The sequence below is a fragment of the Bubalus bubalis genome, chromosome 14 (genome assembly GCF_019923935.1).
Source record: "Bubalus bubalis isolate 160015118507 breed Murrah chromosome 14, NDDB_SH_1, whole genome shotgun sequence".
Taxonomy (NCBI): Eukaryota; Metazoa; Chordata; class Mammalia; order Artiodactyla; family Bovidae; genus Bubalus; species Bubalus bubalis.
This window is the reverse complement of record NC_059170.1, coordinates 7,294,138-7,309,191: the sequence shown is the minus strand read 5'-3', so window position 1 is coordinate 7,309,191 and position 15,054 is coordinate 7,294,138. Positions and strand designations below refer to the sequence as shown.

At 48.9% G+C, this 15,054-nt stretch overlaps 1 protein-coding gene across 7 annotated transcripts in view; it reads right to left on the bottom strand.

Moving 5' to 3' along the window:
• SULF2 (sulfatase 2) overlaps nucleotides 1-15,054 on the bottom strand; it is a 126,961-nt gene that overhangs the window by 37,711 nt on the left and 74,196 nt on the right. For all 7 annotated transcript variants that reach the window (XM_006072283.4, XM_006072284.4, XM_025263329.3 and 4 more), the window contains one exon: nucleotides 4,341-4,492. In XM_006072283.4, the coding sequence (XP_006072345.3) occupies nucleotides 4,341-4,492 (152 nt within the window). The remainder of the gene's footprint in view (nucleotides 1-4,340; nucleotides 4,493-15,054) is intronic.

The window sequence follows — 15,054 nt, the reverse complement described above, 5'->3', positions numbered from 1 at the left end:
AAGCTTCTCTGACGGCTTTAGACACCAACCCCTCTCATCTTTTTCCAGATGCTTCCATGGCCATTCAGTCATTTCCCGCATTAGTGGGTTTTCTTGGTTGATTTCCTTCAGTGACACATTTGCAGCCAACAACTGGGCTAAGACCCTCTGCATAGGAGGGAGGCTTCTCTGGAACAGAGAGAAAGTGCAAATGATGGGTGCACTCAAGTTCATGGCAACCACCATTTCTACAGAGCCTCCCACTACCTGGACCCTCCCCTGGCCCCCACCTGGTCACTCCTGCCTCCCTCCCGCTGCCTGTTCTGCACTCTCCTGCCCTCTTCGGCTTGCTTTATGCATCATTCTTTAATCATCAACGCTGCATCTCTCTTTCCACTCTGCTACGAGGACCCCTTTTGGTGGCATCTGCCCACCTTTGGGATCAGTGATTAGGGCAGAGTCCTCAGAGGGCCTTCTGAGGGGCACTTGGGAAGGACTGCTGATTTCTTCCTTCCCTGGGCCTCCGCTGGGGCCCCCGGGGTTAGCCTTGGCCACGATGCTCCAACCACCCAGAGTCACGGGTCCATGCTTCCCAGCTCTGCCGTGGCTGGAAACTCCGCACTCGCTCCTGTTCCCTCCTGGTGCTCCTGCTGCCCACTGCTACCCTTGGGAGCCAAACCCTGGACCTGAGCCAGCTCTGACCCCCGAGGGGCCCCCCGTCCCTCTCTGTTTCCAGGCCTCCGGTAACTGGGGTCCCAGGAATTCTCCCACCTTTGTCAGGGGGGGCTCCTCTCATTCTCAGGCTGAGATGCGTGGATGGCAGGAGACGGGTGAGAAAGCACCACTGCGCACCCCATTCTCAGCGCCAAGGGGGTGGGGTCTCCTGGGTAACTTCATTATCGGGCTGTGCTGAGGCCAGGGGCGGACATGGCGAGGAATGTTAACAAAGAGGGAGTGGACTTTTCTGGGTATTTGAAGAATCTGCCTGCACTGAGGCTGGGAGGAGAGAAAAGGTGTGTTCAGCCCTGTGAGACTATGCTTTGTATTTCCAAGGAGTCCAGCAGACTGTCTAAACACCCCCAGCCAGGACTTTAGAATGAATCTGCTCTGGGGAGGTCATGGAGACAGGCCTACTACGTGCAGAGTGAGACATGGGGTCAGGGAGCGGCACTGCCCAGGTGATGCCATGTGTGGATTCTGCCACTCAGGGCCTGATCAGGCTTACACCCGTGGGCGGTGATTACCTGTCGAAGCTGGGAGGGCTCCCCAAATGTGCTGGTATTTCCAGACGGGAAATGGGATAGAGTGTATTTTGGCTGCTGAGATGGCAGGAATATTTGCTAGTCACCGCATGATTTTTTTTTAAATGATAAGTTTGGATGAACCATCATTATTAGTCTCTCCTCCTCCCTGTCATCATCACCACCATCATCATCATTTAAGCCAGAGGTCAGGAAACTACAGCCCACTGGCCAAGTCAGGCCTCTTGCCTGTTCTTTTAAATAAAGTTTTATTGAACCACAGCCAGGTTTATCTGTTTACATATCATCTACGGCTGCTTTTGGACTGCAAGGGTGGACTTGAGCAGTTGCAATGGAAACTATAGCTTGTAAAGTCTAAACTATTTAGTATTTGGCCCTTTGCAGAGGAAGTTTTGTGTCTTGATCTGAACTAATATATTCTGAGCGTTTACTATGTGCAGTGGGCTCCTCTATCACTCTACACGTATTATTAACTCCTGTGAGCTTCAAAAGCCTTTGTGAAAAAAATTACAATGAAATACCACTACATCTCTGACTGGAACAGTGTATGAGGGAGCCTCCTGGGGGCTGGCACTGCTCTATAATTTGACCTCGGTGGTACTTACACAGACGCAAACATATGTGAAAATTTCCTGAGCCATCCACCTAGGATCCATGTACCTTACCTGATTGCGGTTCAACAAACCAGAACTAGAAAAAGTATGGCCTAGGGAATGACCTAGGGGTTTCTCTGGTGGCTCAGATGGGAAAGAATCTGCCTGCAACGCAGGAGACCCAGGCTTAATCCCTGGGTTGGGAAGATCCCCTGGAGAAGGAAATGGCAACCCACTCCAGTATTCTTGCCAGGAGAATCCCATGGACAGAGGAGCCTGGCAGGCTACAGTCCATGGGGTTGCAAAGAGTCAGACACGACTGAGCGCCTCACACACATACATCTGGGGAAGGAGTAGGTTAAGGTACCGAATACTATACAACAAGAATGGAGGAGCTACACTCACAAGTAAGAACATGGGTAGATTTCAACAAAGTATTAAGCAAAAGAAGCTGGATACAGAATTAACCTACAGTGCTGGAAGTCTGAGTGACAGAAGTAGGAGAGGCGGTTGCTGGAAGGAGCTACACGAGGGGACCTTCTGGGGCTGGTGGCAACATCGCTTCTTGACCTACGTGAATGCTGGTTACATGCATCCGTTCAGTTCGTGAAAAGTCACTACACTGTATGTTCTCTATGCACGCTTTCTATAACAAATTTCTGCCTTGGCAAAATGTTGTAAAATAATGCTCTCATATCACCTGGTGCATGTTAGAATGGTGAGCATCGGAAAAACAAAAGAAGACAAGTGTCGGTGGGGATGTGGAGGAAAGGGAAGCTCTGTGGACCACTGGTGGAATGTAAATTGATGTAGCCACTACAGACAACAGCAAGGAGGTTCCTCAAAAAATTTAAAATAGAACTACTCTATGATCTGGGGATTCCACTTCGGGGTATTTATCCAAAGGAAATGAAAACCGGATCTCGAAGGGATATCTGCACTATCAGGCTTATTGCAGTATCAGTCCCAGCAGCCTGGGTATGCAAACAACCCGAGTGTCCTCAGTGATGAATGGATAGAGATGTGCTGTGTGTACACACACACACACACACAAATATTATTCCATCACGAGAAAGAAGGAAATCCTGGCTATTTGCAACAACATGGAAATTATGCTAAGTGACTTACGTCAAACAGAGAAAGACAAATATTGTGTGATACCATGCAATATACATGGAATCCGAAAGAGGGGAACTCATAAAAACAGAAAGTAGAATGGGTTCTCCCAGGGGCTGAGGGATGGGAGAACTGGGGAGGTGCTGTTTAAGGGTCCAAACTTACAGCTAGTAAATGAGGAAGTTCTGGAGATCTCATGCATAGCATAGGGATTAGAGGTAACAGTACTGTATTATAATGAATTTGAGCAAAATCTGGGAGATAGTGGAGGACAGAGGAGCCTGGTGTGCTACATTCCATGGGTCACAAAGAGTCGGACACGACTTAGCAACCTAACAACAACGGTATTATAAATATTAGACTTGCCAAGAGACTAGGTCTTAATGATTTCCCCCCAAAAAGGAAAAGATAATTCTGCAACATGATAAAGGTTTAGCTAACATGACTGCACACACTGCATTATATATATGCACTGAACCAACATGTTGTCCATGTTAAATTCACACAGTGTTATATGTCAAATATATTTCAATTGAAAAAACCCAACACCCTTATATTGCCATTTGCAACAACACAGATGGACCTAGTATTATACTTAGTGAAGTAAGTCAGAGGAAGACAAATATTAATATTATATGATACTATTTTATGTGGAATCTAAAAAATAATACAAATGAATCTACATAGAAGACAGAAAAAGACCCACAGACATAGAAAGCAAACCTATAGTTATCAAAGGGGAAAGCATTGGTGGGGAAGGATAAATTAGGAGTATGGGATTAACAAACACTTCACATAAAATAGGTAAGCAACAGAAATTTACTGTATACCACAGGGAATTATAGTCAATACTTTGAAATGACTTATAATGAAAAATAATCTGGAAAACATGTAACTGCATCACTTTGCTGCATCATTGAAACTAACACAATATTGCAATATTGTAAATCAACTATCCCTGTTGTTGTTCAGTCGCTAAATTGTGTCCAACTCTTTGCAACCCCCTGGACTGTAGCCCACCAGGCTCCTCTGTCCATGGGATTTCCCAGACAAGAATACTGGAGTGGGTTGCCATTTCCTTCTCCAGGGGATCTTTCCAATCCAGGGATTGAAGCTGCATCTCTTGCTTGGCAGGTGGGTTCTTTTGCCACTGAGCCATCTGGGAAGCCTTAAATCAACTATACTTTGATTAAAAAAAAAAGAAAAATAAAACAGTACTCTTAGAAACAGAGACTATTATTTGAGAAATGAAGAAACTTAAGCAGAGGGTGTCAGCAGGCTGTCAGTCTCACAGGTAAGTGTCACGATCCCAGCCCAGGTAGTTGGGCTCCCGTGTCCCGATCCCCAGGGCTGAGCCCCACCGCCACCCCAGCCAGGAAGGGGGACTTACCTTGGAGTAGTCAAAGCCGTGTTTCTCCTTTACTCCATTCCGACACAGTGTGTAGTTATAAAAGCGGGAGTTTTTGAGGAGGCCGACCCATTCCTTCCAGCCTGGCGGCACGTAGGAGCCGTTGTATTCATTAAGGTACTTCCCGAAGAAAGCTGGAGGGGAGAGGCACCAGGAAGCCACATGAGGTTGCAGAGTGCAAAAGCCTTCTCTTGCCATCACTCAATAGAAGTTTCCAAACCACGCCAGGCCAGGACGTGGAGACAGCATTGCCCCGTGAACCACGGAGCCCCTCGGCCAGCAAATGCAGTCTGTGACCCCCTTCTCAAATGTTTTCACATGCAGAAAATAAAATACATAGGATTGCAGAGAAATCAATTGTTTTGGAAACTCAGTTATCAAAGTATTAGGAGAGTTTGCCATAGAGTAATGGGTCCTTAAAAAAATAATGAAGATGCTAAATGCAAGGCACTTGTAAAAAGTGATCATTTCAAAGTAGAGATGAGTGAGAATAGTTTTGTAAAAAATATTTCTTTATTTGGCTGCACTGGGTCTTAGCTGTAGCACGTGGAATCTTCAGTTGCAGCACATGAGATCTAGTTCCCCGACCAGGGATTGAACTGTGTGGAGTCTTAGCCACTGGACCACCAGGGAATCCTGAGGGAAAATCTTTTATTTTGCAATATCTACAGCAACTGCAATGGAATCCTGAAATATCGGTGATTTCTACAGATGACAAATTATAGATTCTGCTGACATGACCCAGTTAGAGGCCTACATTCCTAACTGAAGCGAATGTCAAGTGTCAGTTGTAGGTCAGTGAAAACAAGAGTCTAGCTTTTTACCACTCAGGTTTATGGATCGCCTTGGATTCTATCTACGACTCAGTGACTAGAAGAGCTAACATTTTAAAAAAATGGACCAAGGCCAGTCGTTGGTGGGGGCGTGGAGCATCTGGAGCTCACACACGCTGCCAGCGGATGTGCAGACCGATCCCGGCACGGAAAGAAAACTGTTTGCTAGTATCTGTTAAACTTGATCATAGTCATAGCTTCTGACCCAGCCATTTGAATCCTGGGTGTTCACTCAGCAGAAATGCATTCATAGGTTCACCCCGAGTCAGAGGCAGGACGAGCTCACAGCAGCACTATTCATGATAGCAGATAACTAGAAACAAACCAGATATCCATCTGTGCACGAGTGGGGAAACAGGACCACCCTGGTGGCCCGGTGGTTAAGAATCCACCTGCCAGTGCGGGGGACATGCGTTCGATCCCCGGTCCGGGAAGACCCCACATGCCGCGGGGCAACTAAGCCCTTGTGCTTGACAGCCTGTGCTTCTCAGCAGGAGAAGCCACGCAATGAGAAGCCTGCACGCTGACGCCAGAGCAGCCCCGCTCACGGCAACTAGAGAAAGCCCGTAGCAATGAGGATCCTGTGCTGCCATGAACAACAAACAAATACAATTAAAAGAGAAGAATGGAGAAGTACAGTGTGTGTTTATACACCCGGGTATGTATAGAAACAAGGAAAATACTAGTGCTGTGTTTACTAACAGGGACGCATCACGACAACCAAACAGTGTTAAGAGAAATAAAGCAGATATAGTCGTATCACTGCATGATCCCATTTACATCAGGTTCAAAGCCAGGCAAAAGGAGTCTATGGCATTGGGAAGAAAAGCAGTGGTCATCGCTGGATATGGGGGAAAGGTGGATGGAAGGGGACTTCTCGGGTAATGATAGTCTTGTTCTGTTGCTGGGACACGGGTGGTTCAGCTGGTGAAACTCCACGGGGCTGGGCGTTCACAGCACAGCGTGTCTCTGCAGGCCTGCTCCCCACCACCAGCAAGGCTTACTTAAAAAAAATTTACCCTAATTCATCCAGACTGGGACCTACCCCAAACTCTCTGTGGGCAGTGAGGTGACACAAGATTTTTGAGATATTTTTGGTTCTTTGTATCTTCCTCAATAAGCAAGGGCAATTTTAAATAATTATAACCTATAAGGCCATTTTTTTTTTTAGCAATGGACAAATCTGTGAGAGTTTTTCCAGAGGCAGAGGCGCCAGGCCAGCCCTCTCTTCCAGATGAGAACACCGGGGCTCCGAGACACTCAGAACCACTGCCGAGAGCTTGGGTTGTGGAAGGGATTTACAGAGATCCTGCAAGCTGGGTGCTGAGTGCTGTTCCTGGCAAATACTGAGTGTCCAGTGGGTGTCAGTTCAGAGCCTAAGATGAGAAGAGACAGATGGGGATGAGTGCTGAAGAATTGATGCTTTCGACCTGTGGTGCTAGAGGAGACTCTTGAGAGTCCCTTGGACAGCAAGGAGATCCAACCAGTCTATCCTAAAGGAAATCAACCCTAAATATTCATGGGAAGGACTCATGCTGAAGCTTCAATACTTTGGCCACCTGATGTGAAGAACCGACCACTGGAAAAGACCCTGATGCTGGGAAAGACTGAGGACAAGAGAAGAAGGTGGGCAGCAGAGGATGAAATGGTTGGATGGCATCACTGACTCAATGGACATGAGTTTGAGCAAGCTCCAGGAGATGGTGAAGGACAGGGAGGCCTGGTGTGCTGCAGTCCGTGGGGTCACACTCAGACACGACTCAGTGACTGAACAACAACAGAGGAAGGAGAAGTGGGCAGGGGCTGGGCTACGATGCCAGCAGAGGTAAGAGGGGGCCATCAACTTAGAGCTTCTAGAAAGCATGGAGGCCCGCTAGAGTCCTGTTGGCTTAGAGGAGAGGGGGCTGGGCCAGGAGAAGCCGCCATGGAGCGGAGCCCTCTCTGGGGTTTCCCTGGAGGCCTGGCAGGTGGCTGGCACTGCCCAGGGGTAGGAAGATCCCTGCTCATCCACAAACACCAGATCCCCACATCCTCCTGGGCACAAGGCAAAGGGAAGTGTTTCCATTAGATCCCCACCCCTGCACACGGAACCAGGAAGGGAGTGCTCCTGAGGAAGCAGTGATGAACTGCCTCCTAGAAAGAGGCTGGCGTGAGGAGGTGTTGGAAACACGAAGGGAGGACCCCCAGCAATCCGGGGGTAAGGCGGAGCGTCCCTTCCCGTGGGAGGATGGTGCAGAAATGACCGGAAAGAAGACCCAGGCTGCCAGGGCCTGGAAGACCGGCTGCCCCGGCTCCGAGTCCTGAGTAACAGTCTTTACAAAGGGAAAGGTAAGCAGGTGTTGGGTGCCCAATTTAACGGTGACTGCATGTCCCGGCTGGGTGTTGGGGCATCAAAGACGGAAATGCCAGCTGGAGGTAAGAGGCAGCTGGAAAGTATCAGGTGAGTTGAAGGCTGGAGCCTCTTTCTCGAGAACGTCCCCTTCTAGAGGCTCGCTGCATCCTCCCTGTAAAGCAGTGACTGAGCTGGGGGCAGCTTTGCCCCTGAGACAGGGTCTGCAGGCGTCTCAGGTTTATCACAACCTGGGGAGGCGGGCGCTGGCAGCTTCTAGTGGCTGGAGGCCAGGGAGGCTGCTAAGCATTTGACAGAGCTCAGGACGGCCCCTCCCACAGAGAATCACGGGACACCCAGTGTCAATAGCCTGGAGTTGAAAGAAAACCCTGATTTAAAATAACTCCACCAACTCTCAGCATCTCCATCCCGCCAGTAAAAGAACCAATTTGTGAGAGCTGAGAAAGTACCTGGAGACCAAGTACAGCCCAGGAAACAAGATCTGCAGAGTCTCAATGACCTTACTCCGCACTTCTGATTTTCTTTCCATAACTGGGGAGCTCTACTCTGCTAACATGGCCGGCCTCTCTCCACGCTTTCCTATTCCTCCTCGTCAGGGAAGACTGCCCCTAAGGGCAGCAAACCTTCCTGTAAAGGCCCAGAGAGTAAATATTTTAGGCTTCCTGGGCCAGATAGTCCCTATTGCAACTATTCAACCCTGCTGTTGCATGAAACAGTCATAGACAATTGACTGTGGCTCTGTTTCAATAAAACTTTATTTACAAAGGCAGACAGAGGACCAGATCTGGCTCATGGACTGCAGTTTGCTGACCCTAAGCACCTATGTCTGGTGGGTTTGGAGGGACAAACTGGATATGCAAAACCCAATCCTCCCTTTGCCTTCTGTAAGGAGTGAGCTACCTTCAGGCAATGCTAGCTCAAGGGGGCTTGGCTCAGTGAGAAGTCTGTCTGACTCTGGAGTTTAGCATCAGGAAGCCCAACTGCCCTCAGAAGGAAGCCAGGTCCTCAAACCGGGCCTTTATCAGATTCCTCCAAGTGCTATTTTAACTTCCATCTGCTGACTCCTTAATTTTATTCCTCATTTGGTTCAAAATTTCAACAAGGAAGAAGGGGACTTTAATAAGTCCAACACTTTGTCATGACAAACAATATTGGTGGTGATGCAAATGTTTTCTTTTGAAACAGAGTGAAGTAAAAAGAGTAAAACAATTGAGAGAAAATATTAAGTGAATGATAGAATCAGTGTGCTGGGCATGTGAAAATCAATATATTCATTTAACAACTATTTATTAAACACCCAAAGAGCTGGAGCTGTCCACACCACTGGAAACATAGCAGCAAAGAAGACCCACGGGACCCCTGGCCTCATGGGGCTCACGTTCTGTGTCTGTGGGGTAACTGTGACAAGGGCAGAGAGTGATGCTGGTGAGAACGGTGATGAGAAAATACAGGATGGTGATGCAGCAGAGCGGCCAGAGACCGACCATGGGAGGTGCCACTGGGCCAGGTGTTCAGGGCAGGGCTCTTGGAGGAATGATGAGAATGAGAGAGAAGACGGGAATACAAGGAAAACGCTCCAGGCCGAAAGCACAGCAAGCACGAAGGTCCCGAGGCAGGAAGAAGCTCGGGAGCACACATCCTCCGAGATATCAGATGCCGGATTTTGCACTCTGTGTGCATTTTTCTGGAAACAGTCCACAGCTTTTGATGTGTTTTGAAAGGAACCCAGGACAAGTTATTTAAGAAGCACTGAACTTCACTCTCTTGGTTTGCAGAAGAGTGAATGAAAGTCCAGAGAAGGAGGCTCAGGGACTCCCCTCCCTGGGGGAACTAGGGTCCCTCCCAGATCTCCCCAGTCCGCGGCTCATGATCCTACTGGTTTGTCTCTGAAGACCTGGGCCAAGGTCTTTCTGATGAATGTGCAACTTGGAATGCTAAAGAGCCTAAATTCTTGGCCCAGCTGGTGGGATAAATATTTCTTGGGCGGTGGGAGGAGGGGTGACTTTGGAAGCCCACCCCTGTCTATTATGGTCCAATGCTATGGGTGTCAACACATCCAGAGCTTTTTCCTGTGTTAGAATCTCCTCTTTCACATCTCTCTCTAACCTCCAACCCTTAAAAACTCCAGACTTGATTATTCAGCCTCCACAAGGCCCTAGAAAACAGGGGTTCAGTCAAAGGCTTTTAGTGCCAAATTAGATTTTGTTCTCATTTGATTAGATTTCCCCAAGGCAGTTTTTTAAATGGCTATTCCAGCACCAGTTGAGGCGGGAGAAGCGAATTAGTGTGGGCCCTGGGGCTCTGAGGCTGGGAGATATGGGCTGGAGAATGAGCTAGAATTAACATCAAGATTAAAAATAGAGACCGTGTCACGATTGGAGCCTGAAGTCGCTGAGCCTTCACTGCTAAGATGGTGTAAAAGGAAGACCAAACTGGGAGCTGGTGAAGGGGTGGAACAACTTGGCAGGCAGATTATGAGGATTAAACGCCAGGCCAGGGAAAGATCGCTGACCATGTGCCGGCCGATGGCTGCCCCTAGGACGTAGGGCTGGCATCAATAGAAAGGACTGCACACTTGCTGGCTCCTGTGTACCAGGAACTGGGTACAAATTTACACCTGGCAACAGAGACTTCAGTTTCGCGCTGTGATTCTTTGGGTCCCACCCCTTCCTTATGTAAATACACAGCAGCTGCATGCATAATCTCAGTCTGACCAATCAGAGCGCTATATTCCCCTGGCTACTGCCATTGGTTCAGGGATGCACATGTGACCCAAGTTCGGCCAATGAGAGCCAGACCTGGGATTTTTAGGGCACTAGTGGGCAGGAGCTAAGGTTTTCTTTCATGACGCTTGAAGCTGGTGGGATATAAGCTTGAAACTGCCAGCAACCATCTTGCTACTAAGAGGTGGGGAGTCTGTTTGAAAGTGAAGCAACACGGAAGAAAGCATCAGAGGTGAGAGATGGAAAGAGAGCGAGGTGGAGAGAGGAATATTCTTGTTCGAGTCCCTGTGTCCACTCTTACCTGAAGTCACCTTTAATGCTAGCGTTTTCAGTTATGTCGTCGTTCCCAACATTAGGGGACACTGGACAGTGGGTACCTTGTTAGTTATCACAACCAGCATCAAGTGGGTAGAGGGCAGGGATGCTGGTAAACATCCTATAATTCACAGGACAGCTCCCCAGGAAAAAGAATTATCTGGCCCAACACATCAGCAGTGCCAAGGTTGAGAAATCCCAAGTTAGGTCAACTAATAAATCCTACCACTCCATTTTTGTTGTTGTTTTGTTTGCTTAATTCCTTTCCGGTTGAGGTCTTTCCCCAGCAGTTAAAAGGCCCAAGGAAAAGACAATGAGATGCTTAGTGCAGAGCAGGGTTTTGGCAAACCACATCAGGCCTGCCACCTGTTCTTGTAAATAGTTTCTTTGGAACACAGCCACACCCATTTGTTTAGGTATCATTATGGCTGCTGGCATGCTACAATGGCAGAGTCGGAGTGCTGAACAGAGACCATGTGGCTGCAAGTCCAAAATATTTACTATCTGGCCCTGCAGGAAAAGTTTTCTAACCCTTGGTGTACAGCAAAATTCCCTGTGTGGGGTGAAGGACCCTCTGGGATTTAAAACAGGGCTGTGATGACTTGGAAGAAGAATGCCAGTTCAGCAGAAGCAGGCTCTGAACTGGGCCAGGATGGTGGGGGCCCCACATTGTGAAGGAGGGTCACAGCAAGGAGGCTGGCCATGACAACCGGACAGGAGCAGCCAGTCACAGGCTGTCCTAACGCATGCGTGGTCCTGATATGCACAAATGTTGTGGTATGTACATACAACAGAACATTACTCAGCCATGCAAAGGAACAACACTGTGTCATTTGTAGAGATGTGGATGGACCTAGACCCTGTCCTACAGACGTAAGTCAGAAAGAGAGAAACAATACCACATATTAATGCATATATGTGCAATCTAGAAAAATGGGACCTATTTCCAGGGCAGGAAGAGAGATGCAGACACAGGGAGTGGACATGTGGACACATGGGTCCACCAACGGGAAGGTGGGATGAGCTGGGAGATTAGGATCGACATATATACACTACCACGTGTAAACTAGATAACTAGTGGGGAGCTGATGGACAGCCCAGGGAGCTCAGCCTGGCACTCTGTGATGACCGAGATGGGTGGGATGGGCGTGTGGGGGTGGGAGGGAGGCTCATGAGGGAGGGCATATATGTGTCCATATAGCTGATTCACTTCATTGTCCAGCAGAAACACACCATTGTAAAGCAATTATACTCCAAAGAACAAAACAAAAAACACAGTGTCCCACAGCATGGTTCAAATTCAGTTACGGCAGCATAATAACTGTAACTGCATGAAGTACAAGCTTCAAACCTCACCACGAGCTCCTCTGTCCACAAACCGCTGTGTGAATAACAGACGCTCATCATGATCAGTCAAAGCACTTCCTGCAAAGTCTGTCAGTGACTGCTCACTGCCCACCCCTTAGCTCATGCACAGATAGCAACACATGTAGGCGTGTCGCCTTCTTTTCTCCCAGAGACACAGCTATAAGACGTTTTACAAAAGTGGATTATCAAAAGGAGAAAGCTGGCCACCAGAGGCCAGAGTGCAGCCAATAAACGAAGGGTTAAAACGCTGAAATTGAAACCCTGAGTTGAATGTCAATGGAATCGCAGAAGAAGTGGATCAGACCATGAGGATGTGAACACTCACGGTGTGGGGAACTCCAGATACGTGGCCAGATGAAGGCAAACGTAACCCGGATGTAAACGACAAGGACGAGGATGTCTCAGAGGAAGGGATGTTAAAGGGACTCAGAGGTACTTTGCAACACAGAAAGCTGCGTGATCTTGAGCAAGTTGTTTCTCTCCATGCCTCAGTCTCTCCATTTATAAAACGGGGACAACAACAAGTATCCACCTGGTGGATGGTCGTGAGAACTCATATGTGTACCTGCCTAGAAACAAGTGCCCACTAAACGTTACAGTTTCATTAGCACCAATGCACCCATCCCCTTCTTGCTCTGTTAATACCGTGTCTAAGGGAGGCCCCGCAGAGACAGATGTCAGAAGCCAGACCCTCCTCCTCCCCGCTTGGAGGGAATTCTTACCCCCCACGTCCTTCCCGGTGCTCTCTCCTGCCCTGCAGGCCCGGGCAGGCAGCTCTGGTTGCAAAGCTGAGGGCCTGCTTCCCCTCCTGGCTGCTGCTTTCTGCATTTGTCTGAGTTAAGTGCTGCTGGGGAACCATTCAGAGTCTGATGGGAGAACCAGGCCCTTCTGTTATCTCTCCCAGCCCCGAATCTAACTGAAATTGCCTCGTAATGATCGCATTTGTGGTCTGTAAAAGCTGTGTCTCGCGGCGACCGGAGACTGAAGTGAGCTGGTGGTGAGTCTGGCACAGGAGCACAGACGGAGGCATCACTTTGGATTCGGGGGAGCTGGAGGGTTTGGGCAGCTGGAATAAAATCAGCATCTGGGGTCCTTCTCTGTGCTGGAGAGTGGGTCAGACTGAGCCAAAGCGGGGGCACCACTGTTCTGCGCCTCCAGGTGGCCATTCCCCTTCGCTGGGGGTGACACCGGGGTGATACAGACAAGCAGCCCAGGGGCATCTCTGCAGCCAGACTGTCTGGTTGGCTACTTCCTAACACTCACCTCCAGCAAGTGACTTAACCCTGCTGTGCCTCAGTGGACAAGGATAACAGTTAAGCCACTGCCTGCTGTCACGTGGAGTGGGGAAAATCAATATGTGCATGGAACAGAAAATAGTCCCTGGCATGTCCTAAGCACCTGGCAAGTAGCAGCAAGAGGGACTGATGGCACCCGCCTTCAGGACCCTCGCCTCCCCCACGGTGGGCCATCTGGGTGGAACTGTCGATGGGGCTATTTCAATTTCAAGGGCATTGGCGCCTCTGAACATACATTCAGCCCACACCATCTCCACCCACATCCTACATTAGAGATAATCGATAAATAACTAAGAGTCAAAATATTCCGGAGTGGACTGGTTGATCATGCTACATTTCATTATTTACATTCAAATATAAACATCTCATTAAATATTTACTCATTTTGATTGGGTAGTTTCCCTCGTAATTTGGAGCCAATGGACCAATATCTATACATTTGCATGAACACACACACACACACACACACACACACACTCTTTTGTTCTTTTAGGTGACCCCTGAAAAGCCACAGCCACTGATTCCTCTTAAATACAAAGATCCCAAGTGTCCATCAAAATGCTCCTTCCCCACCAAAGGGCGGGAGTATGGCTGAGGTTGGCCAATCTGACTCTGCCCTGGGATTTTGAATCTTGAGCTAGGAGACTCAAAGGTGGAAAAAAGGGTTGGATTTCTGTAACGCCCTCCATAAGACAGTTGCTCAAGAGCTGCAATCTAAATCCTCAGATGCAGGGCTTGGGAATCCAGATGAAAGAGGCAAGGCCTTCAGGGTGATTTAGTCCAAAACGAGAAATGCATCTTGCTCCTCCATCCTCATTTCTTTGCACACAGAGGAAGCAGCCTCCACCTGGACTTGGGGCCTCTAACCCAGACACGCCCAAGTGTCCAGAGGACCCTTCTAAACCCAAGATCCCAGTCGTTTTCCTCTAGTGACTCCCTGACCCGTCCTACAACCTTCTGCATCTCCCATCACTCGCCCCACTGTCCACTCTGTTCTGAACACTCCGGACCTTTCGTTCCTTAAAACACTTTGAACTTACTGCATCTCAGGACACTTGCACCTACTCTTCTCTGCCTCAGATCCTAGCCTTCTTCCTTCTCACACGGACTGGCTTCTTCTCACTGTGACAGATCAGATGTCACCTCACCCTGAGAAGGTGTCTCTGATCGCTGTCCAAGGTCACCCATCCCTCTCACCAGACTATTTCTCTTCTCCATGGCACTCGGTGCTGAGGTTATCCTGTAGGTGTGTTTGTTTCCCTGTTTATCATCATCTCCCCAGGCACGCTGGGTCCACAAGGCAGGGGCCTTTTCTGGGTGCTGCAGCCCCAGCCCGGTACCTGGCTAAGCATGGGCATACGGTGACAGCTTCTGACAGGGTGCCCGGGTCAGTGGACTTGGGGCGGGCCCACGGGTCAGGCAGGGTAAGGCTGCCCTGTCCAGGGTCTTAAGCCTCACACCTTTCCTGGAAGGGCTGGAAAAGCAGCAGCTACAGGTTTTATTAGAAGGGATTTCTATCACAGTATTGGCTAGGAGTGAATGCTGCATGGTGGAAAAAGGCTACATGGAGGTGCTGGTGATGTGAGCCCACGTACAGAGCACGGGGAATGTGTATCAGATCAGCAGAGGCAATCTGCCCTCCAGGGGACACTGGCAATGTCTGGAGTCATTTCTGTTTGTCACAACTAAGGGAGAGGCACACAGCTGGCATCTAGTGGGCAGAAGCCAGGGATGCTGCTAAATACCCCCCAGTGCATAGGACCGCCCCACCGCAAAGAGCAATCTGCCTCCAAAGCATCAGTGGTGCTGAGA